The 24,349-nt window shown below is 35.8% G+C and overlaps 1 protein-coding gene across 2 annotated transcripts in view; it reads right to left on the minus strand.

Annotated features, from left to right (window-relative positions):
* Window positions 1-23,449, minus strand: part of LOC145985955 (transforming growth factor-beta-induced protein ig-h3-like) — an 81,658-nt gene extending 58,209 nt beyond the window's left edge. The window contains exon 1 of one of the 2 annotated variants that reach the window (XM_083120099.1): window positions 23,117-23,449. Coding sequence is in view for 1 of the 2 variants with exons in the window: in XM_083120098.1 (XP_082976224.1) it covers window positions 23,117-23,223 (107 nt within the window). In the remaining variant the exon portion in view is untranslated. The remainder of the gene's footprint in view (window positions 1-23,116) is intronic. The other variant, XM_083120098.1, reaches the window with a different exon arrangement.
* Between the last annotated feature and the right edge of the window lie 900 nt (window positions 23,450-24,349).

Genomic DNA, 24,349 nt, shown 5'->3' on the forward strand with positions numbered 1-24,349 from the left:
ACACTGGTGATTTTTGGTTTGTTGTCAGCATTTGTTATTGATAAGGTGGGGTAGTGGTGTGCCTGTGGTTGTAGCCAATATTTGATCTTGATTGGTCTCAGTGTGCCCCCAACAAAAAACTGGTAATAAAATTGTGCAGGGGACAGCATATATATTTTGCCACCTGTTGTAAATGGTGAATCATATTCTTTGTTGGGGATGCTGTACAATTCAAGAATTACTGTATGTTTAGGATTCTCAATTATGCCTGTTATTTCTTTTTCTGCTGTAAGCAATCTGCTTGTTACAGATTCAAGGTGCTCATTGATGGTCCTAACAACATCATCATGGCCTGGCTTGATTTTTATGTCCACAACAAGTTTTTTGTATTGTTGCACAATCTCTTGTAGCTGCGTGGCAAAAACAGACAGATCATTTGCTTGATTGGATTCCATGGTCCCTAGCTGTTGCTTGATATTAGCTACAATTTGCTGTAAATTTTCAACAACTGCCAATTTTGAATTTTGAGCAGTAAGATCATGGACCTGTCTTCTGATATCCTCAAACAGGGCATGCAGTTCATTAATATGTTGATTAGTTGGTAGAGTGGCCACTGTCTGAGTAAGTTGTTTGATCTCTGTTTGGATATTCTTGATATCTTCTGATTTCAATATGCGATTCACTGCCCTCTTTATATTTTTAAGTTCCTGTGATGTAGGCAGATTTGATACAGTATTCTGCAAAGATTCAAGTGCCAATTTCACATTGTTTAATTCAGAAGCATCAGCCACACCACGCATGCTCCATTCATCATAGCATCTTGGAGCAGGGCTATATCTGCCTGAGTGGGTGTTGATTGTTGTAAAATTTCAAGCTTTGTTTGGATATCATCAATCAAGTGATGAAAATGAGATAGCTCAGATTCAGTGTTGAGGTTTTCAAGTTTTGTGATCTGTTGCTGGTCGCTGACAAGTGTGTCTACAATCCCAGGCAATCTGGATTCTAGAGATTCTTGTACATTTGTCAGATCACTTTGCACTGCTGCTATTGTACCCTCAAGATGAGTTATGGTACTTTGAATTTTTCCAAAATCTTCATATGTTTCAAGTTGCAGCTTAATATTGGCAACACTCCGAGTTATTGCACTCAAAGCATCAGAAGATGGCAAATTGTTCATAAAATTTTCAAGTGTCTCAATTTTTTTTTTAACCTCGGCTATGGCATTGTTCAAGGGGTCCAGATTAGGTATCTGGAGTGACTGAATCTGTTCCTTTAGAGTGGAAATCACTAGATCAAAATCTTCTTGTGATTTTATGCTTTTGACAATTGTTTGGAGCTGTGCCTGGACATTATTTATTTGCTCTTCCAATTGTTTCAATTGCTCAGAGTTGGTGGCCTGGGTCTTAAATTTGACTTGAAGAGCTGCTACAGCTTCTTCTAAACTTTGAAAATTATCCAATGTGGCCAAGTCAGTATATTTCTGAAGCAGCAATTTGAGTTCAGAATCAATTTTAAGAAGAGGGTCCATGCATTGTGATTGTAAATTTGTAATTTCTAGTTGAAGACTGGCATTGAGTGTGGCTTGTAAAGCTTGTAAATCACTTCTTAATTTCTTGACTCTGACATCAAGCATCAGAATCTCATCACTGTGATCTTCATGTCTTGTATGGCCAAATATATCATTAGGCATTTTTGTTTTAATGGTTATTTATTACTGAATATCTAATTCTTAATTCTATAAAAAAGGGTATAAGCTTGTCATAGGATCCAGGGACTTCAATATATAACGTAACGCAACTCCCATGCTGCGTTTGGGATCGAACCAAGAACCTCTAGATTTAATTGGGTGATGTAGCTATTCGTCATTCATCTCTTAGATGGTTATCACTCGCTTGGCCTGAACGTGATAAATGCAAGAGGTTACCTATTAAAGGAATGGCGATAGAAATTAGCTTAGATTAAATATGGGTTTCATACTCTCCATGACTGAACCGATATGGATTGGTTAAAGAAAGGATATTACTTGCCTTACAAATATATGGAGATTGTTCCTAGCTTGTCCTCTCAACTATCACTTGTCTGACCTCCCTGTCAGACATCGAATCTATCACACACCATAATCGTTCTCCACTTTGCTCCTCTCTCACAATCCGCAGACCTTACTCTCTCTCCTATTCTCGCCAACTGATCACACCTCCTGACAATTCCAACACTCATGCCACATACGACTTCCAAGTCAATCACCCGACCTTTGCCTGATTCCTTATTCAGCATTCCTATCTCTGTTTCCTACTATGCTAAGAATTTATACATCCTACCCAATACCTTGGGTACGATACGATAAGCAGTCACCAGCAGAAACAGTATAAACAGTGCCAGAAACCATGTTTGAGTGCTTAATTCTGTAAATATTTTTCCCTATTGAAATCTTGACATTACCCTCAGGGGTTGTAATAAATTGCAATTGACCACCTACAGGTAATTGGTAATGATTTAAATTATTGTTAAATATGTACAATATTTTACCTGTTTCATCATCAACATCTGTAAGTATGCTAAGAATTTATACATCCTACCCAATACCTTGGGTACGATACGCTCCTCTACCCCCTAAAGCAAATCCTTTGATTTTCACCTAAAGATGAAAGATTTAAAGTTGTATTCCATATCGATCCATTCTATGGAGAGATTTTTTTTTATTATAAAATATAGTATACTAAAAATATTGTAATAACATACCATTACCCAGAATATATGTAAATGGAATAATATAGGTCCTGAAAATATAGATATATCACAAGTCCCGATAGAAACAAAGAGAAGAAAAAAATACATGTCTGCGTAAAGCATATAAAAGGTAAACACTGGCACGTGAGTTTGTTATGCTAACTCGACAATCTGCTCGTGCGCGTATTCATTGAGAGGCTTACGCTACACATCTGAGTTCAATACTACATGATGACGTAGCGAAGTCCGTGCATAAGCATGCAACACTCTGACACCACGTGAGAAAATTATAAAAGCATTGTTCCACAAGAATGGATCTTGTCAAAATTTATGTCTCAATGACACACTAGCGAAGTAGTGTAATCGATCCTGCAAGCACTGACACTGTACAACACTGTTATGTATTTGGAAGTTAATATTTACAAAATCAGCAACGTTTGTGATACTCATCCGAGTTACACTTGCACACATATGTCATTATCGATGTAAATTTCACCGTCTCTTACTTTATTGTATTATTTAAATATCGCTGTCGTTTTTATTTATAATATATGTCAACTATCACAATAAATATTTAATTAGAAAATTTGAAGTTAATCAAAATATATACACTGTATCAATAACTGTCCTTGAATAATAATATATGTACATGAATTTATGTATTTGAAAATAAGAATATAATAGTGTTCGATAGATAAAATCACAGCACTAACATTTGTCCATAAAATAATCCTTGAGTTAACCTGATTCTCACAAAGAGTTCAAGTAAAATGCCATTATTTTACTCTTGTTATCATCACTTAATAGTCTTTGCGCATAGCAATGAAGTTTCTTCTTGAACTAAACCACGTATATATGTATATATTAGTTCCTTGTGGCCGTGAAAAATGTTTTTCACTTTGATGCATTAACTTTGCAGCTACAAATATTGTCATTGATGAAAAACGTACAGTAGAGAACTGCATATCGTCGAATTGTGAATGTGAAGTATTTAGTTGTATGTAAATATTCCTTCAAAACAATGTATGTATTATCAGCGTTGAATGTCAGGTCTCACTACTACTTGACTTCAGTAGGAGTTAATTAGAATAGAATGAAGGAGATCCGTGTTAAACGATTTGGTGCTTATCAACTGATTTCGCTGAACTGCGTAATTAAAATTGATGAAAGGTCTAATTGTAATTCCTGTTTCCACGTGTCGAAAAAATAAAAGAAAAATCTCAGAAATAAAAATCTTGAGAAATTCTCAAAAAAAATCGTAGGACAAATAAATCCTCTGCGTTCTTCAGGTGTAAATTGACTTCTTATTTCTCCAAGGTTTTAGCTGGTGACCATCTCTAGACGTTGACATCTGTGAAAAAGCTGAACTGAGGACTGTTAACATGGTTTCATAATATTGTTAAAATGTTCATTTCACCGTTAAAATTTGAATTATCTGTGAGGCAATTCAGGTAGGTTTTGGAAAGGAAATTTGCTTCATATACCGAACAGGCATTTCCTCCTGATCGTTAGTGTAATGTTGTTTGTGAGAGAACTTAATATGTCGGTATGTGTAGAGGTTTTGTTGAGACAAGGGCGCCTCTAAGTCACCCTTATTTTAAAAAAGTGGTACTCGTAAATATTACAAGTATGAAAAATCTTGTAGTTGAGGGTTGTTACATTTTAGGAAATGGAATTTGAAAAGGAATACCGATTCAGTCATAACATTTACTCTTACTATAAATTACCCAAATTCTAATTAATGCCATCCTTTACACACCAAATATAATTAGAATCTTGAGAAGAGAAAAAATATAACTACTAATAATTACTGAAAACAATTGAACTTTACATATGAATGGAATGTAATGCTGTAAATACTCTTGAAGATTTAATGAGTGTATACTGTATACTACTGCAAAATTTAAATTATAATTGGTTTCTGAAAATATATGAATGCTTAAATTGACTGAAAATATCTATAAATAACAATTGAATTGAATGAAATACTTTAAATATTACTAAAAATACTGTGTCGAACGATCGTCCTTCTGTTAGTATAATTGTTAAAAATAACGTCATTACTAAAGATTAATTGTAAAATACACAACTTGGTGATAGTGTCCATGACAATTGGAATACGTAAAATAATATTCTAAGAATCCGAAATTTCGTTGTCCATTATAGACTCTGTCTCCCTTAATGATATTGTAATCAGCCTAAGAATATTGAAGGAAAATAATATATTCACCTAACATTTAATGACATAAAAATGAAAACTTAATTGCAATTTATATTCCAAATGTTGCCAGATGAAGAAATATCGTTCTGAACGGATATAAAGTTGCATGTTCTTTTGTATCCTTGAAGTCGATAGCGTGAGTTAAAAGAATGCTCTGTCGGCAGTTTATTCAGTTCGCCGGCTAATCTGGAATGTGAGATATCTGCTGTTTAATTTGCAACGTGTTGGTTACTACATGTCAAAAGAGGATTTTGCTCCTGCCGATGTAGGTAGATATCGTTGCCGCAAGAAACGAATAGAATGCCTGACTTGCATATTTCTTCAGTTGTTCTGTCTTTCTGAATGTAACTCAAGTTTCCCCATTGCTTAAAGAGGAAGGACATTTCCGTTGCGTTCGAGTTGAACTTTATCCTTTTGCTGACGAAAGACATTTTACCATGAAGACGTTCGAAGCTGATTTGCGATATCGTTTTCAGAATGTGAAATACATGTGAGGGAAATTTTATGGTAGTGGGATTTTACAATACGGGAAAATATCTTAGGAAGTACTCTAAGCAACTTGATTATAACATTCAATAATTGTAGAGTGATATTTGGAATGAAATATCCCAAATTAGATGGATCAATGTAATGTACATGTTTAATGAAAGATACTTTACTTCTTCAAGACTGTCGTAAATATCAAAGAACTCAATATGTTTACTATTCTCTTCGTTATTATTATTATCATCTATATTATAATTCTTGTTATCGCAATTCTTATTTAGTTATTATTGATCTGTAACTTGTTTAATTGAATAATTTACTGGCTGTATGCCTAGTCAGCTCTTATTATAACTGTTCTCTTTATTTAACGTTATTTAAATCTTATAAAACTGATAATCTCATATTTCTGTCATTTATTTAATTATTAAAATTATAAATGTAATTAACTTAAATTTAAGAATTGAAATATTAAAATGTGCAATTGTTTAAACCCTATTTTGACTAACCACGCTAAATCATAGAGAATTTTAATTCTCATTTTCCTTTCCGAATGTGTTTAACACATTTTATTCATAAAAATTACTAAAGTCTATTATTGACTTACACTATTTATCTTTTGTAGTTCACAAAAGATTATTTCCATCAGTTCTCTGCAGGCCTACAAAAATCTGAGGAAAATTCCTTGCGCGCAATTTATATTCATCACTATTCCCTTTGTATGCCTAGTCAGCTCTTATTATAACTGTTCTCTTTATTTAACGTTATTTAAATCTTATAAAACTGATAATCTCATATTTCTGTCATTTATTTAATTATTAAAATTATAAATGTAATTAACTTAAATTTAAGAATTGAAATATTAAAATGTGCAATTGTTTAAACCCTATTTTGACTAACCACGCTAAATCATAGAGAATTTTAATTCTCATTTTCCTTTCCGAATGTGTTTAACACATTTTATTCATAAAAATTACTAAAGTCTATTATTGACTTACACTATTTATCTTTTGTAGTTCACAAAAGATTATTTCCATCAGTTCTCTGCAGGCCTACAAAAATCTGAGGAAAATTCCTTGCGCGCAATTTATATTCATCACTATTCCCTTTGTTCACTATCCGTGAATACAATAATATTAATTATTATTATTTTTGCGCGTTACTGTACTTGTTGTTCATTATTATGAAACGTCGATGTCTACGTGTTATAACTAATGATTTTAGTGTGGTAATAACTAGTTTTACACTTCCGTGCAATTATTAAGGGCTAAACAATAATATTTCACATAATTTTAGTGTTTGTTAGTTTAAAAAAAAATATTTGCAAGATGTAAAATTTATTTAGTGCATCAGAGTACTGAAAAGGAAGTTACGTACAGGGTAAAAGGTATGTTCTCACTCATTCACTCCTGCTGTTGCTGTTCTTCAGTCTCATCATCACCATTTATATTCTCATCGCCGCTACCGTGTTCCGAAGCATAGTATTTTTTCAATCTCTGAACCGAAATTGAGTCCACGACTGTCTGTCCTCGTTTTGTCCTATATTCCACTTTGTAAACATTGGGATTTTCTTTTGCTATAATTTTACAAGGTCCTTTATATACTCCCGAAAAGCATTTAGCGGTGTGTACACGATGACTACCATCGTATACTAGAACCAATTCTCCTGGCGTAAATTCAATGGACTGATGACGTTTATCGTAGTACTTTTTTGCTTGTCGGTGGCGTTTCTGTAGAGACTCATAAGCTGCTTCTCGTGCTTTTTCGAGAATCTTGAATCTCATCTCGTTGTTTACATTCACACTGGGCGTTAAATGTAGTCCGCTCTCCCAGACTAATCTAGGCGTAAATCCATGAAGAAGAAAAAATGGACTGTTCTTCAAATTCTCCTGGTAATTAACATTGTACGACCACACGGCCGATTGCAAGTATAAAAGCCAATCTGTGTGTTTTGAGTTCACGAAGTTTTTCATAAGTCCCTGTAAAATAGCATGTGATCGTTCCAATAATCCAATTAAATTGTGATTAGCTGCTGGAGCGAATTTAAGATGGATTCCACATTTCTCCGATAGTTCTTTAAATAAACTAGCTGTGAATGAAGTACCTCTGTCCGTATCTATACGAGAAGGACATCCAAAGCGTAGGATTACATTTTCAAAAAGGAAGTTAGCTGCTGTCTCACTTGAAGTATCTGCTACTGATTGAGCAATTGAAAATCGAGTACCATGATCGATTGCACTTAGTATGTATTTATGGCGGAGCAAACCACTTGGTGGATACGGTCCGCTAAAATCTAAAGCGATTCTATCGAATGGTTTCTGTGAGTTGAACGTTAAAAGTTCTCCATATGGTGCTCCTTTTATGCGCTTATTCTGCTGACAAATTACACACTCCTTGACCATTTTCTGAATATGGTTCTTCATGAATGGAAAGTAAATCCTATCCAACGCATTCTTGTATGTTTTAGTGAAGCCATAATGTGCTCCTCCAGCTGGTAAACTATGCAATGTCTCAATAACAGTGTTGCGAAGTGACTTCGGTATGCATAATAATTTTTTAGTCGTAGCTCCCAGTTTATGTTGTCTATAAAGAAGTCCATTTTCCATAACATAATAGCAAGCTTGCCTCTGCAGGGAGGGGTTGGGTGGGTTGTTGCCCCCCTCGTCTTCTTTTCCTTCCAAAATATTCATGATATTTCCAAAATAAGAATCCTCTCGTTGGTGTATCGCAACATCAATTGTCTCATCTAACAATAACAATGTACGTGGCTCTGGAAGCTCCTCATCTTCATCCTTTGGATCATGTTCTGTTTCTCTGCTGATAGCATCCGCCATATTTTGTGTAGTTTTGCAGTGAATTGGCGTAAAATCGAACTCGGCCATCAACGTGTACCATCTAAATAATTTGTTCGAAAGTTGCGTTGAGGAGCGAATGAATGTGATTGCTTGGTTGTCGGTAAATAATTCGAAATGTCTCCCAAGTAAAAAGAATCTGAATGACTTAAATGCGTATATGATTGCCAACAATTCTTGCTTGATGGTTGAAAGTCGAGTTTCATGGTCTTTTAAAACTCTACTGCAATAGGAAATAGGCTGAAAATCACCGTTCGCATTCGGTTGTAAAATCACCGCGCCAATAGCCTTACTGCTTGCATCCGTATATACCCTTACTTCTTTTGATGGATCATATGCCATTAATACAGGAGCTGTAAGTAAAGCCCCTTTCAACCTCTCAAACGCAGTTTGCTGTTCTTCCCCCCAGAGAAATTTCTTCTTTTTTCCTATCAATTTTTGCAAGGGAAGTGCCATCTCGGAATATGATTTTAAAAACTTCCTGACATAAGATGTTAATCCGAGAAATGTGCGAACTTGTTTCACAGTTGTCGGTGTCTTATATTTCTTGATAGAATCAATGATTTTGTCATTGATCCGATAGCCAAATTTCGAAATTTTATGTCCTAAAGCAATAATCTCGGTGTAGCCGAAGTGACATTTTTCTATTGCAAGCTTCAATCCCGCGGCCTGTAAACATTGTAACATTTTCTCCAGAGTTACGAGCATTTCTTCAAAGGTATTTCCGAAGCAAAATAAATCGTCCACATAATGGGCAAAGTGATTGGGATCCAAATTTGAGCAAGCAAGGTGAATGCAACGAGTCATCGCACTTGATGAACTGACGTGGCCCTGTGGCACGACGTTCATTTGATACTGTGACATTCCTGGTATTGTAAATGCTGTATATTTCTTACTGTCCTCGGTGAGAGGAATATTAAAGAATCCGCTCTTCAAGTCCGCCGTACAGTAATATTTCTTGCCCCCCATATTGTATAATATTTCATTGATGTTATTCACACCCAGAGCGTCAAATACAGACGAAACATTCAATCTGCGATAATCCTGGCATAATCTATAACCCCCCTTTGCCTTTTTTACAAGGATAACTGGAGAGTTAAAGGGTGATTTTGTAGGAGAAATAACACCTTGCTTTAATAAAGTCTCAATCTGATCTTTAATTTCATCACGAAGGTGGACTGGAATCGGATAGGATTTTAAGTGAAATTCTGTGTCATCTTTTAGTTGAATTCTATGTTTATAATTCGTGGCTCTACCTATATCATCCTTTGACCACGCAAAAACATGTGGATATTTCATTAAAACAGCCAAAAGTTGCTCCTTTTGCTGGGGTTCTAAATTCGGATTCACATCAAACCGACTAGGGTCCGCCCGTGCGTAATTGACGTTCCCTGACTCCTCCGTCGCGAAAACCTGTGCCTGTTCACCAATTTCATCCTTATTCTCATCATTATTGTTACTCCTGATTGGCCTATCCCATGTTTCAGCTTTCCCGATAATAGTGCCCTTCTTAATTGTAACATTATAATTTAAAGGATTTGTGATCCAAATGAGATTCGAATCCGGATTAATAATTGCTCTGGCAACCATCAGTCCCGTTTTCTCTTGAAACTGTAGGTCCGGTTCCAAGAGTGTCCTATCTTTGTCACATGAATTAGCCAATTTCAATGGAATGCACAAATGTGTCCTGGGTTTCACTTTTATCTTTTTAGCAGCTACAAATTCTGGTTGCAAAACATGCTGTAACAAATGGGAAACTTTGATTGACACGTCAAAAGCTTTCTTATTCTCATTTTTAATTTGGTTTCTAGGAGGTGTGCCGAATCTATGCAATGTAAGCTTATTTTCCTCAAAATCTAACTTAGCCTTTTGTCCCTTCAAGAAATCATTTCCTAATATAGTAATTTGATTAAAATCCTTAACGATTCTAAATGGATGAACAAATGTTTGGTTATGTATAGAGAATGGTAGTAACACAATTTCCTTAATCGTTAGTTGACTATTAGTGACCCCTCTAATCGCAGTATTTATGTTAAATCGCTTGGCATTGACTGGTATGTTCTTATCTCCCGTAACCGAAATTTGACTTCCACTATCCAGGATGAACTGTCGAATTTCCCCATCTACTTTCACATTGATGTAAATCAGATCTTCAGAAGGAAAAGTAGAGACCGTTAGAGTTTTCCCCGTAGGTCTTGCACCTAGGTCCCCGTCATATGCAGGTCTTATTCGTTTAAAATTGCTTCTGTTCTTACGAAAAGTAGAGTAATTTGCATTAACAACCTGATTAGTATGGTTATTTGGATCTTCGCGCCCCTGTTGTTGCTCCAAAAATGTTCGCGGAGATGAAGATGAAAAGTGCGAACGCTGAAATCGAGGGTTACCGCCATTGCGCCATCGCCCCCTAGGCGAACGTTGCGACTGTGTGTCGAGATTATTATTGTGGTTGTTATGCCAAATATTTCTATTCTGCCACTGTGTGTGGGCTCTAGTGTTACTATTATTATAATAGGTTATTCTATTGTTTCTATTTCTAGGAACATTTTCTCTAAGTGGATATGAGAATGATGACTCAGTGAATGAATGTTTTTTCCGATGTTCTGCAAGTGCATTTACTTTAGCCTCAAGATTCTGAAATTGCAAAACTAAATCTGACTCATGAGACTGGAGTCCCGTGTTCGACTGTAATTGATCAAGGTCTTGTTGTAGTGCATTTAATCTTTCCTCGATCTCCCGATTAGCCTGAGAATAACTTATGTCAACATGATCATTGACCGTGCGCTGCAACGGGATAGCTTGCTGAGTCGGCATGTAGGCTCGACTCGATTCAGAACACGACAGAGCTTTCATTGTCTCACATTCAGTTTCTAGAATTTTACGTTTTTGCACAAGATATTTGAATTGTTCAACATGTTTAAGGTCTCGTAACATTTCATGCACTGAATCATATTCCCTGTTATAAACTTCTTTCATAAAGTTAGGTTGTAACCCCCCGCTTATTTGCTTAATTTGCTCACTAATGTCCATGGCAGGATCTAATTTTAATAACAATAACTGTTTTTCTCTCACATATTTTGAAACAGGTTCATTTTCCTGATGGAAGCGTAATCTGATTTGTTCTTCTAATTGAAAAATGTCCCCCGGTTCCGTAAATTCTTCCACAATTTTAGTTTTTAAAGTTACAAAATCTATATCCTGTGCTTCCTGAGTTCGACTCCAACTATTGAACCATTTCAATGCTGAATTACTAAAAAATGCCGGTAGCATTTGCCTTTTCTTTAAGTCATTCCACTCATTAAGAATAGCTAAACTTTCAAATTTGTCAATGAATTTTAATACATCCTCGTGAATGTTACCTTGAAACTGGATAGTTTCGAGAATGTTGGGGTGGATAAATCTAGATTGCGCCATGATTCTATGATTAGCCTATGCGCAGGAAAAATGCTTGATTAGCTTAAAATTAGCACTAAGTTGCTTGTTTTCTTTTCTCATCCCCCCGTGGCTTTGACAGGACATTATTAGCAATTCAATTGTTTACTCTCCCCGAAATTTGATAAGTTAGGTTCAACAATCGCGTAACAGAGTGACGACAGTACCGAACACATCTTTAAAATATTTAACCAACCTTTATGCAACATCCTAATGTTAATTCTCATCTTTTCACAAGCCAATCGCCGAATAACCTAGTTGAAACTCTACTCTTATTTATTTGTGCCTTACCGCGTAGCATATTGCTAGGCCTACCTTTTGCTTTCTTTTCTTGATATTTGGTAATAATTGATTATTAACACAACGTGAAGCGCTAACAAGTGAAAATTCCGGCGCCATATCTCCCGTACTTAATTTGAAAAGCTAGAAGGCTCTATTATTTTCATCATATTTCGGGATGAAATAGATGAAAATCGCAGGATTTCACGTACTGCAGTGTTTTCGCATCGCATTTGCAAAAAAAAATGGATGAGAAGCCCTAAGCAGACTCCACCACGTAACGCAATTTGGGGTGGGGTTGAATTCTAAATAGGTTAACAATTTCTTTTCATTTCTGAAAAGATGAAAAGGCCCGCTAATCTCCACCACGTAACGCAACTCCCATGCTGCGTTTGGGATCGAACCAAGAACCTCTAGATTTAATTGGGTGATGTAGCTATTCGTCATTCATCTCTTAGATGGTTATCACTCGCTTGGCCTGAACGTGATAAATGCAAGAGGTTACCTATTAAAGGAATGGCGATAGAAATTAGCTTAGATTAAATATGGGTTTCATACTCTCCATGACTGAACCGATATGGATTGGTTAAAGAAAGGATATTACTTGCCTTACAAATATATGGAGATTGTTCCTAGCTTGTCCTCTCAACTATCACTTGTCTGACCTCCCTGTCAGACATCGAATCTATCACACACCATAATCGTTCTCCACTTTGCTCCTCTCTCACAATCCGCAGACCTTACTCTCTCTCCTATTCTCGCCAACTGATCACACCTCCTGACAATTCCAACACTCATGCCACATACGACTTCCAAGTCAATCACCCGACCTTTGCCTGATTCCTTATTCAGCATTCCTATCTCTGTTTCCTACTATGCTAAGAATTTATACATCCTACCCAATACCTTGGGTACGATACGATAAGCAGTCACCAGCAGAAACAGTATAAACAGTGCCAGAAACCATGTTTGAGTGCTTAATTCTGTAAATATTTTTCCCTATTGAAATCTTGACATTACCCTCAGGGGTTGTAATAAATTGCAATTGACCACCTACAGGTAATTGGTAATGATTTAAATTATTGTTAAATATGTACAATATTTTACCTGTTTCATCATCAACATCTGTAAGTATGCTGTTCAGATGAATAATTAATAAACCACTCAGTTTAGATATTATATCAGAAGAGGGTGATGGTGTTGGCAGGTCCATAATACCTTGTTTTTTGAACCCAAATAAGTTCATAGGCATGTTTATTTATTTCAAATCATGCTCTGTAATTGGGCATTGATTGCCATTTTTCAAATAACAATTACCCCATGGTAGAGTATGTATGCCACATGATAAAATGCATCTCTTATCATCATGTGGGTCCAGAGCCACTTTTCTTACAATATTGCTAGTCAGCAAGTGATCCACACTCTGAATTCTGGATTCTGATGTTCTGATTAAACTCTGGAATTTGAGACAATTTTTATAATCTTCAAATTGGAGCTCTTTTTCCACAGTTACTCTGCCAATGCCCTTGGCTTTTTTGGCAACAACACCACTACATGTTTCAAAACTGTACATCTTGGCACTTAACCCAGCAAATGCCACAATAACATCACCAAGTGTCTCATCTTTTAACTTGCCAGGCACCTTTTTGTTGTGGTGTTGAATCTCTGCATGTTCACTGGTATCAAAGTATTTAAACAATTCAGGCTGGGACATATCTTGATAAACATCTTCTGTCTGAATATCAAGAACAAAACTATCTGTGTCCATGTACATCAGTTTTTCACGATCCTTATAAAAAGGCTTCAACACATCATAATACAATTTTAACATGTGTAATTTGGCCAATTCCAATATCACAGTCCCTACATAAATAGGCTTATCAAACTTAATCTTTGTTTTTTTCATATTAAAAAGTGCCATATTTTCATCATAAATTCTTCTATAATTGAAGTTGGGTTTTGCTATCAATTTTTTGCTCCGGCTGGGGTCAGTAATTATTTTAACATCAGTATGTTTTCTGACATTTTCAATAGTTTTGCCATATACAGAATTGACCATCAATTTAAACAAGGCCTTATCAAATTGGCTCATTGCAGATGTTCGAAGCTCTGTGTTTGTATCAATATATGGTTTCAACCATCTTGAGTGCCTGAACCTCAAAACTTTGCCAATTTTGGTCACTTGAACACCATGATGCATCAGGAACTGGAGGTTTTTGTAATATATGACATAACCCTGTTTTGGCTCCAGTGTCATCATCAATTTCTTCTGTTTAGAGCCAGGTGAGCACTGAACCTCGGGAATTGGGGGCAGATCAGAAAATGTGTTGTGTAAATCATCAGGAATTGTCAGATCAACCTCTAAGAAGAGGCCATAGTCACTGTCATCAAAATTCTTAAGATCTTCAATATTGAAATCTTCAACCCACTCAAGCCCTGCATATGGCAGTTTATCCATCATGGCATAACCATACAGGCTGTTTGCATCCACATACAGTATATAATTTGATGGCAGTGCTGGATCATAATCAGGAATATATTTGTTATTAGCTCTGGCATATCTCTGAGAGCATTGCACCATGCCTCCTCTTATACATTGCTCCATAAACAGATACATGTCTTGATCCTGGATCAGATCCAATTGCATTTTAGTGTTTAAAAACATTGCAGACCATGCTAGGCCCGGAGCACTGTAAAAATACATTGGATCTAGTTTATAATTTTTCATGGAAGATTTTCTGAATGCCTGAAGTATATCAGCTAAGAGGGTCACATCAAGTTTTAAATATGCATTGTGATAATCACCAAATGTCTGGCATTTTAAATTGTTCCACATCAACTGGGCATGGTGATAATCATCATCAGTGATTCCAGATCCTCTGATTTTGCTGTAAAACTCTTGTTGTGGTGGCAGAGAACACTCATCAAATTTAGAAAAATCTGTAACATAATCATATGGATATACACCCTTCCGCCTAATTAATTTCAGGTCCTGATTTGGAAACATGGCACATGTGATTTTGAATTGATCATCAGATAATTGAGTGGCCAGTGTAGCCAGGCTAGCAGACAGAATTCTGTATGAATCAAGAAATCTTAAGTGAATAGGAACACCATTAACTTTAATTATTTTGCTAATAGCTATATATTTTTCATCATTTTCTGCTAAAATATTTAAATTCTGCTTCTCAAACCCCTCGTACCTGATCAAATGATGGAAATCATAATTAGATGCACCATGGCAAAATATAGGGACAAATTTTGGTCTCTGGATCTTAATATTACAACTATTACACAGAGCCATTAAGAATTTACCATCTGTATGAGAATGGTGATGTACCTTGATATTTGTATCTGAAAATTCGGAATCACATACCGGGCATTTTTCTGCATTGTTGAAATCTTCAATCTGATCCTCTGTTAAAGGCAACATGGGTTTTGATTTTAATAAGATATTAGATGCTATGTCATGGCACTCATTTTCTATTCTATGTGCAAATTCTTTGATGGCATTTGGTCCCATGTATAAGTGTGGCTCACTAGCTGCACCATCCCTTATAATTATATAACAAAAGCTGGAAGGTTCATGTAGCTGGTATGATGTACTTGAAGATTCATCAGGATCTGGATTGCAGAATGCAAGAGGTTTGAGGTTTGATTCAAAATCACAGACTATATATGCTGGGTGTTCCAACAAGGCTTCAAATTTTTTGAATTTGGCATTTTCACTTGTCATTGGCATCACCATATGAACAGGTTTATGGTTCCCACAGTATTTCAGATGCTCAATTAACTTGTTTTTAGCAATTTCTGCATTCTCTTCCCGAACCCCATTCACCATTTTTTGACCATCAAATACAGTTAAACATCTTCTGCACAACTTAAATATTCTATTAAATTTGTCTAGTTGTGTTCTGACTAAAGCTTCAAGACTGTGTATCAGAGTATAATGGTATGTATCATCCCCTTCAATTAAGAGCAGATCAATCGGAACAGCAGAATCATCATCAAATGTACTGATTCTGAGAGGTTCTATCAAGCAATTGCCACGGCCAGTAGAACAAATAAATACATTAATAGATAATTGTTTGCCATTGATATGCCTGGCCTTTTTTTCAAATTTATCAATATTCTGAACAGACATTGGATATTCTAAACCCTCCATTGCTTCATCAAAATCATGTTCATGCTGTTTATAATAACTTATTCTCTCAGGATGCCTTAAAACTGGATACAAAGCAGCTAAAATACACCACAAAAAGCATTTCTCATCATTATTTTTTTTATATTAACCACGGCTTGTTTGTTTTTAATATTGGCAGGTAATGGCAAATATGTAGATCCTTGTAATGGGCTGAATTCAGAAATATTAACATATAACTTGTGTGGAGATCCGCATAGGCTCCATCCAGACTCTTTTGCTGCAAATTCAGAGTGTTTAATATTCAATTGGTCTATCAAACTGCTTATTATTTTGTCTGAATTTGTATTTGAATATACAGCTACAGTTTCTGTTATGTGGGGCTGTGTAAATTTTGTGCCATTTGATTTCTTATATTGTGTAAACAATTTGAGGGACAGCTTATAAGAGCCATTTTGTGCATTTAGAATTGCCTGCACATCAGGATTTTTACTGTTCAAAAAATTCTTAATGTCACATCTTGGCTCTGATACAAAACGGTAATCCCTAAGTTGGCCAGCAAAACTGCTATGGATGGGTGCATAGCGTGGCTGCTTTGCTGCTCTAGCATTAACAGGTGTTTCATGCTTCCTTTTCAGACCAGATGTAGATGGTTGTGGGGGCAATGTTGATGACTGTGCAGAGCAAGTATCTTTATGTTTATATGTGAAATATTCCATGCTATATTTTCTATGGCATTTAGGGCATATTTTTGTGGGAGTTCTGTATTTGTCTGGATTACAAATCTTTTGATGCTTAGCCCAATTGGGGCTGGATATATTTTTTTTTGCATTGATTACAATGTTTTTGATTTGGCATTTTTGTTGTTGGTTTATTATATAAGATTTATTCGGGTTCAAATCAAAATTCTATACTTAATAAAAAATATCAGTTGGGTTCAGCAGTGTGTTTTGTATACCTAGTGTATATACTTAGTGTGTAAATATGTTTGGCTTTGATATTTTTGTTGTTGGTTTATTATATAAAATTTCTTGGGGTTCAAATCAAAATTCTATACTTAATAAAAAATATCAGTTGGGTTCAGCAGTGTGTTTTGTATACCTAGTGTATATACTTAGTGTGTAAATATGTTTGGCTTTGATATTTTTGTTGTTGGTTTATTATATAAAATTTCTTGGGGTTCAAATCAAAATTCTATGCTTAATAAAAAATATCAGTTGGGTTCAGTAGTGTGATTTGTGTGTGTGTGTGTGTGTGTGTGTGTGTGTGTGTATATGTGTGTTAATATTTTTGGCTTTGGTATTTATATAAAATTTCTTGGGGTTCAAATCAAAACTCTATACTTAATAAACCTATGACAGGTTGTAAAAAATTCTGTATATTAAATCAAATAGATTTGTAATTCAATTTATACAAATCTGCAATATTTTTGTGTTTAAAAAATATGAGCAGCACTGCAACAACACAACCTTACTCTTCAACAACTCTCACAATACTGGGTGATATGCAATGCAAAATCTCTTTATATAGCCTAAGCACAGACCGCATTGAAAACATCTGAAACAATAAGCCAATCAGAATATAACACATCATCACATTATGTCATAACCATCCAATCAGAAAACAACACATCCCTAATAATTTATTGCATAATATTGGGTAATAATTTGTTGCAAAACATGATGCAATATAAATAAACCAGAAATAGGCCACAAGTAGACCGGAAGTAAATATGTGTGGGTGGGTGTGGGTGTGTGTGGGTGTGTATGTAGGTGGGTGTGGGTGTGTATGTGGGTGTGGGTAGGTGTGGGGGTGGGTGGATGTGGGTGTGTATGGGTGTGTATGAGGGTGGGTGTGGGTGGGTATGAGGGTGGGTGTGGGTGGGTGTAGGTGTGTGTGGGTGTGTATGAGGGTGGGTGTGGGTGGGTGTAGGTGTGTATGTGGGTGGGTGTGGTCAAGGTCAACGTCAGGGTCAACGTCAACGTCAGGGTCAAGATCAGGGTCAATATGTGTGTGTGTGTGTGTGTGTGTGTGTGTGTGTGTGTGTGGGTGTGTGTGTGTGTGGGGGGGTGTTAATACGTTTGGCTTAGTTTTAAGTGTGGCCAAAAAAAATATCAAGAGGGGCATATTTTTGACAGGATTATGGACAACAATCTCACAGAAGTGCATTTTATAAGTGTAGGCAAATCAATCTGAGGGGGGGTCATACTTTCACGGGAAATTCCCGAGGGCATTTTTACAAAAATCTTGGATTAGACAGGGTTCCACACTTGAGCAAAAAGCTCATATGGGCATGTTGAGCTAGTTTTAAGTGTAGCCAAATCTGCCTGAGGGGGGTTCATACTTTCTCGAAATGGTTATATCATCAATTACACTACTCACCTTTATTGGCAAATTTTTGCACCTAAAATTCCTAGCTCTGGTAATAAGACATATTTCTGTTAATTTCGTAATTCTCTCGCACATAATCGGTTATTTCATAATTTTTTCTTCCTAGCTTTAGCACAACTCGATGGCAAAATATGGAAATCACGGAGGAAGAAAGGTGCCGTCTTTTCTTAGTACAGAACAATAATACCCCACTTTTTCTTATCCCGTCGACAATTCAAACATTATTGAGGAAAAATGTTTTCTCTCATTGTTGCACGGGAAGTTGCAGTTTCGTTCTCATTTATTTGCCTCTTTCGCTTTTCACAAAAATCAGTCAAAAGTAAAAAAAAAACATTCGGTACATTACAGCCCCTACTCTATTCTATTGGGTATGGGAGAAATTCGAGAGTACTGTTGTGAATATTTTTGTCTTTACTGGGAATATTTCTGCATTTTTCTGATATATTTGTAATTTTTCATGACATATTTTCGAATTTATGTGACATAATTACAGCTTCCCAGATTGTCTAAAAATATCAAAAGTAATACCCTTGTATAAGAAAGGAAATAAAACAAAAATTGAAAACTACAGACCAATTTCCTTATTGTCAATTTTTTCAAAAATTTTCGAAAAATTAATCTATAATAGGATAATAAAGTATGCAGAAGATAAAAAGATACTCATAAAGCAACAAAATGGGTTTGTGAAATCGAAAACAACAAAAAATGCCATTTCTGATGTAATTGATAATATTCTTTCCGCCATAAACAAAACGTATTCTGTTGTTGCAATTTTTTGTGATTTATCAAAAGCGTTTGACTGTGTGAATCATCACTTGCTACTAGAGAAATTAAAATACTACGGAATCCGCGGTCTATCAAACAAATTAATAGAATCCTATTTATCGAATAGAAAACAGAGCGTTGCAATAAATAGCTTATCCAATAATGGGACGCAAACAACATATTACTCCGAATTGAAAGATGTGGTTATTGGAATCCTCCAAGGATCGATACTAGGACCCCTATTGTTTTTATTGTTCATAAATGACCTTCCAGCAAATGTTGATACCGCCCAAATTACTCTTTTCGCTGATGATACTACGGCTTTGGTAGATTCTGTTAACGATGTAACTTTAATTCAAAAAACGGAAGAAGCTCTTACTGAACTACAAAGCTGGTTTTCAGCAAACAAACTTTCTATGAACTACGAAAAAACTAATATAATAAAATTTGGTGTATCTAGAGCCAAAAACTCTTCTATTAAGCAATATAATTTCACAGTAGGGCATGCCGTTATAACAGCTACTAACAATACAAAATTTCTTGGAATATTTATAGACGAGTGTCTAAACTGGAAAGTTCACATAGATCATTTATGCAAGAATCTAAACACCGTATGTTACCAATTAAGAACCTTAAAAAATAGTTTCAATACAGTATGTTTGCTAAATATCTATTTCTCAAACTTCGAAAGTATTTTGAAATATGGTATCCAATTTTGGGGAAACTCGGCTCAATCGCAGAGGATTTTTAAAATTCAAAAAAGAGCATTGCGTATTTTTTTCAAATGCACATAAAACTGATACATGTAAACCGCTTTTCAAAAAATTACGTATATTAACACTTCCAAGTTTGTACATACTTGAAACACTTACTTTCATACACGAAACAAAATCGAACTATCCAAGGAACATACACACTCACGATTACAATACCAGACAAAAAGATTACTTTCACATTCCCAAAGTGCGGCTAACTGCATACCAAACAGGACCTTTTTACTCAGGCATCCAGTTATACAATATATTACCAAAAAGTTACAAAAATTTTGAGAGAACCACAATCTTTAAAAGTAAAGTGAAAAAATTGTTATTGGAATACACATTATATTCAGTTCAAGAATTTCAAGAATTAACTAACTTTATAAAATAAATTTAGATTGTATACACTATATAACATGTACTTTTACAGCACTAGTTCAACAAATAATTTGTCATTGTGTGTTTTACTATTATTTATGTCATATTATTATAATTTTTTTTTTGCCAAATTGATGTATTGATATATATTATGTGCGATGTCAACATGTTGTATTTTTGTAATGTACATGCACCAATGCCCCCAGGGGTACTTTCGGTGTAAAAATTGCTCAAACTCAACGGTTTTATAGGACATAAAGTTTCGGGCCTTAATGATGAGTGTTGACGAATGGACACTGGAAAAGACATGCACGTGTACAGACTAAGATTCAATGCCGAAACCTTAAGTGGTGCGACCACTCAACGAGCTGGGCAATACTTAATGGCGTTTACTGTATGTACTTGAGCCCACTCGAAGAAACTAGAGAGAGAAAAGAAACTTTACCAGCTGAAGTAAATATTTTATGAGGAGCTGCCCATTTATTATGACTGTCCTCTGCAATCTTGTTACTTTAAACACTTTAATTGTTACATTAAAAATATCATCCCAAAATGAGGTTGAAAGTACGTCACTGTGATCGATCAGGAAATCTGATGATCACAGATAATAAATTCCCTTCCACAGTCTCCTCTGAGTTCTCACGTAGTGTCAATCTAAACATTTGCATAACCTATCATGCATGAAGAATTCTATTTTTAAAACTGGATCATTTGAATAAGTTAAAACCAGTGGCGGCGATTGGGAGGGCATGGGGGCAGTTGAACTTTTCTATCGTTAGCCTTAGCGTAGGCAGGAGTTTTTAAGAAGGGGGTGATTATTAAAATACCCATGTGTGAATTATACTTCTTGCTTTGTGTGTGTGCGCTGGATTCAGGTGTCGACAGGTTGCAGGAAATATATATTTTCCAAGGTATCTTGTAGTACCCATAAAGGGCACGGTACTAACTTACTTAATTCCAGAGGTATTGGTACACCCAACGGCATAATGAATATAGGAATTGTGCATCATCATTTTCATTCAGCCTGTTTCCACAATGTGGTGGTCATGCATTGAAATAAAAAACGTCAATAAGCCAGAGCACAACATCCGCTACGCAACAATATACCATCGCTATTCGCTACATAGCGTACAAAATTTAAGGTAGATTTTGGGAATCGAATCTCAGGCTATGTGAGAGCCTGGAGCTAGAGGTATTGGCAGTAGAGGAAATTCATAGTTTTAGACAAGCTACTTCCCTCGTTCTTCTGCTCAACTATGAACATTTCGAACTAAACACCTTTAACTTCACACAAAGTCCGCATTGATACAAGAACGTATTTAGGGGGTGTCCAGGGGATCCGGACCCCCCGAAAGATTTACTTAGTACTAAAATTAAATAATGAAAATAGTGAAATAATAAAGTAACAAAAAATAAATGATGAAACATATACAGGGTGTACCAAAAGTCCCATTACCCCCCTCTTTGAATTGTAGACAAACCTGGAAAATGTTATTTTAACAGCATGCGTATGATGAGAGGATGGTATACCATTAAATCAGACCAATGGCCACCATTTACTCTGTGTGCACACCGCCATTTTCACGGCACATTATTTTTCGCCTCCAGGTGCGATGTGAAATCCTCCGTAACGTGGCTGGCGTGAAGGAAGCAAACGCACTGCGAACAGCTTCTTGAAGTTCCTCAGTTGTCTGATAACGATTATGGGCGACTTTCTGTTTGATGTGCCCCCATAGCGCATTATCACAAGATGTCAGATTTGGACTTCGGGATGGCCATTTTAAAGGTGCTGGTAAATTTGGCGATCCTCGTCCAATCAGTTTGTCTCTGAACACATCATTGAGGAATTCTCTTAAAAAGGCCATCCCGAAATCCAGATCTGACATCTTATGTTACGGAGGTTTTCAAATCGCACCTGGAGGCAAATAATACTGTGCCATGAAAACGGCGGTGTGCACACAGATCCTCTGGAGTAAATAGTGGTCATTGGTCTGATTTAATGGTATACCATCCTCTCATCATACGCATGCTGTTAAAATAACATTTTGCAGGTTTGTCTACAATTCAAGGGGGGGGGGGGTAATGGGACTTTTGGTACACCCTGTACTTCTTGTTTCATCGAGGATTATTTGTTTCCGTCGAACTTATTGGAAGACAAGGATCATATTGGAATCATGCTTTGAATGACAGTACCAAGGAAGGCTTATGCAAGATTTATTACTACTTATAATAATATGCGTAAAATATAACCAAGAAATTTACTTTTCGCCAACTGGACATGACATTATTTTTTTATATTCAATAAATATTAAATTATTTACCTATTTGACATTAATTTCCTTGCCAGGGCAGTTCTTTTTTTTAAAAAAATTACGGAACTTAACTTGTAGGTGAACTTGATAATGAATACGTACTGTTATGTCACTATCTTATACCGCATTTCATGTAATAAAAATATAATGTTAATTAATATGAATATTTTAATTTAATATAATTATAATCATTTTAATTTAAACATTATTATTATTATTGTTATTGAATCACTTGGTTCGGACTTCCACGAAATATATTTCTAGATACGTGCCTGCCTACATAAAATATATTATTACTCTGAGCACGATTCAACATTGACACTGGAGCGGATCCTGCGAAAATATCTTAGGGTAATATTTGCATAGTTTTTCGAAAATAAAAATACATGAAAGCTACTTACCCGTGAAATTTAGCCAAATTTTCCCAGTAAGAATAAGATCTTTTGGTAGCATTTCCTACTATAAAAAAGGCACTGAAAACCAGAGCACATAAATAGAGCACTGCCATCTCTTTGTCAAGCTTGAAGCATTTCTCGGCTTCTGAAATCACTCAAATACAAAACATTGTAACGCCCAATTCAATCGTCGCACAACTGTCTTTTGGCAAATATTGCAAAGCTTCCTTTTCCTGTGTCAGTATCAAGAACGGTGTTGTGAAGTCCTTCCCACTTGCTACTGGCAAGAAAGACTGGCGTGTTGAAATGTTTTGGCGAAACGACGTTAGATGTCGTTGTACGTCGTTCTCCCCCCAAACGCAACTGTGGTCATTAATTACGAAGTTATCTTGGTTCCTTTGTAGGCGTAGCATTGAAGTTTTATGACTGAACTTAAGGGGGTTGGTTTATGCTTGGTTTTTTACCAGGTCTGTCTAACACAGCGATAAGTTCCCTTGTCTGACTAGCACTTAATTGATGTTTATTTCGTGTCTTGCTAAGCAGCACGCTTTTCTTCCTTTGCTGTGAAACTGACATCGTTGATAGATTACGCACACAATGTTGCCAGGTGATGTAGAGATGAATTTGTCTCCCAGAACATTAGTATCATACTAAATGTTGATGGTTGTTCTCGAGTTAAGAGAAAATTATCTGACGAAGTAGCAGATGTAGTTGTTGTTATCACTTTACTAGACAAATAGATTGATTTCGTTTATTTTACTCGCTTTTCTGTCACTTTTGGCTAATCGCGAAGATGAGGATGAGTTACGATATGATGAAATTGATGAAGGTACACTCACAAACAACACCCATGTCTAGACCGTGATTCGAACCCGAGAAATCTGGCAACGTAGCGCGCTGTGCTAACCACTCCCTCACGGAGGCCGGCAGTAGACAAACAGAAAATTCTAATGCGTAATGATGCCAAATTCTAATTCTAATTACAAAATTCCTAACATTGATATATCCCATCCTCCTACCCAAATAATCAAAGTAGAATCCATGAATGTAATTACACAAACCTAAGATTGATTGATTTTGCGAATTAATGTATCGAGTAATTATCAAAATCGTAAATGGTACATAGATTAGATATTAAATTAGTTTCCTAATATCTATGTACCCCCTTCCCACATATATCCCTGTGCCAACACTGCCCTTCCTACCGCCACACAATTTGAAATTACCCACATATTTCAT

This window comes from Lepisma saccharinum, chromosome 3 (assembly GCF_977018435.1).
Source record: "Lepisma saccharinum chromosome 3, izLepSacc3.1, whole genome shotgun sequence".
Classification (NCBI taxonomy): domain Eukaryota; kingdom Metazoa; phylum Arthropoda; class Insecta; order Zygentoma; family Lepismatidae; genus Lepisma; species Lepisma saccharinum.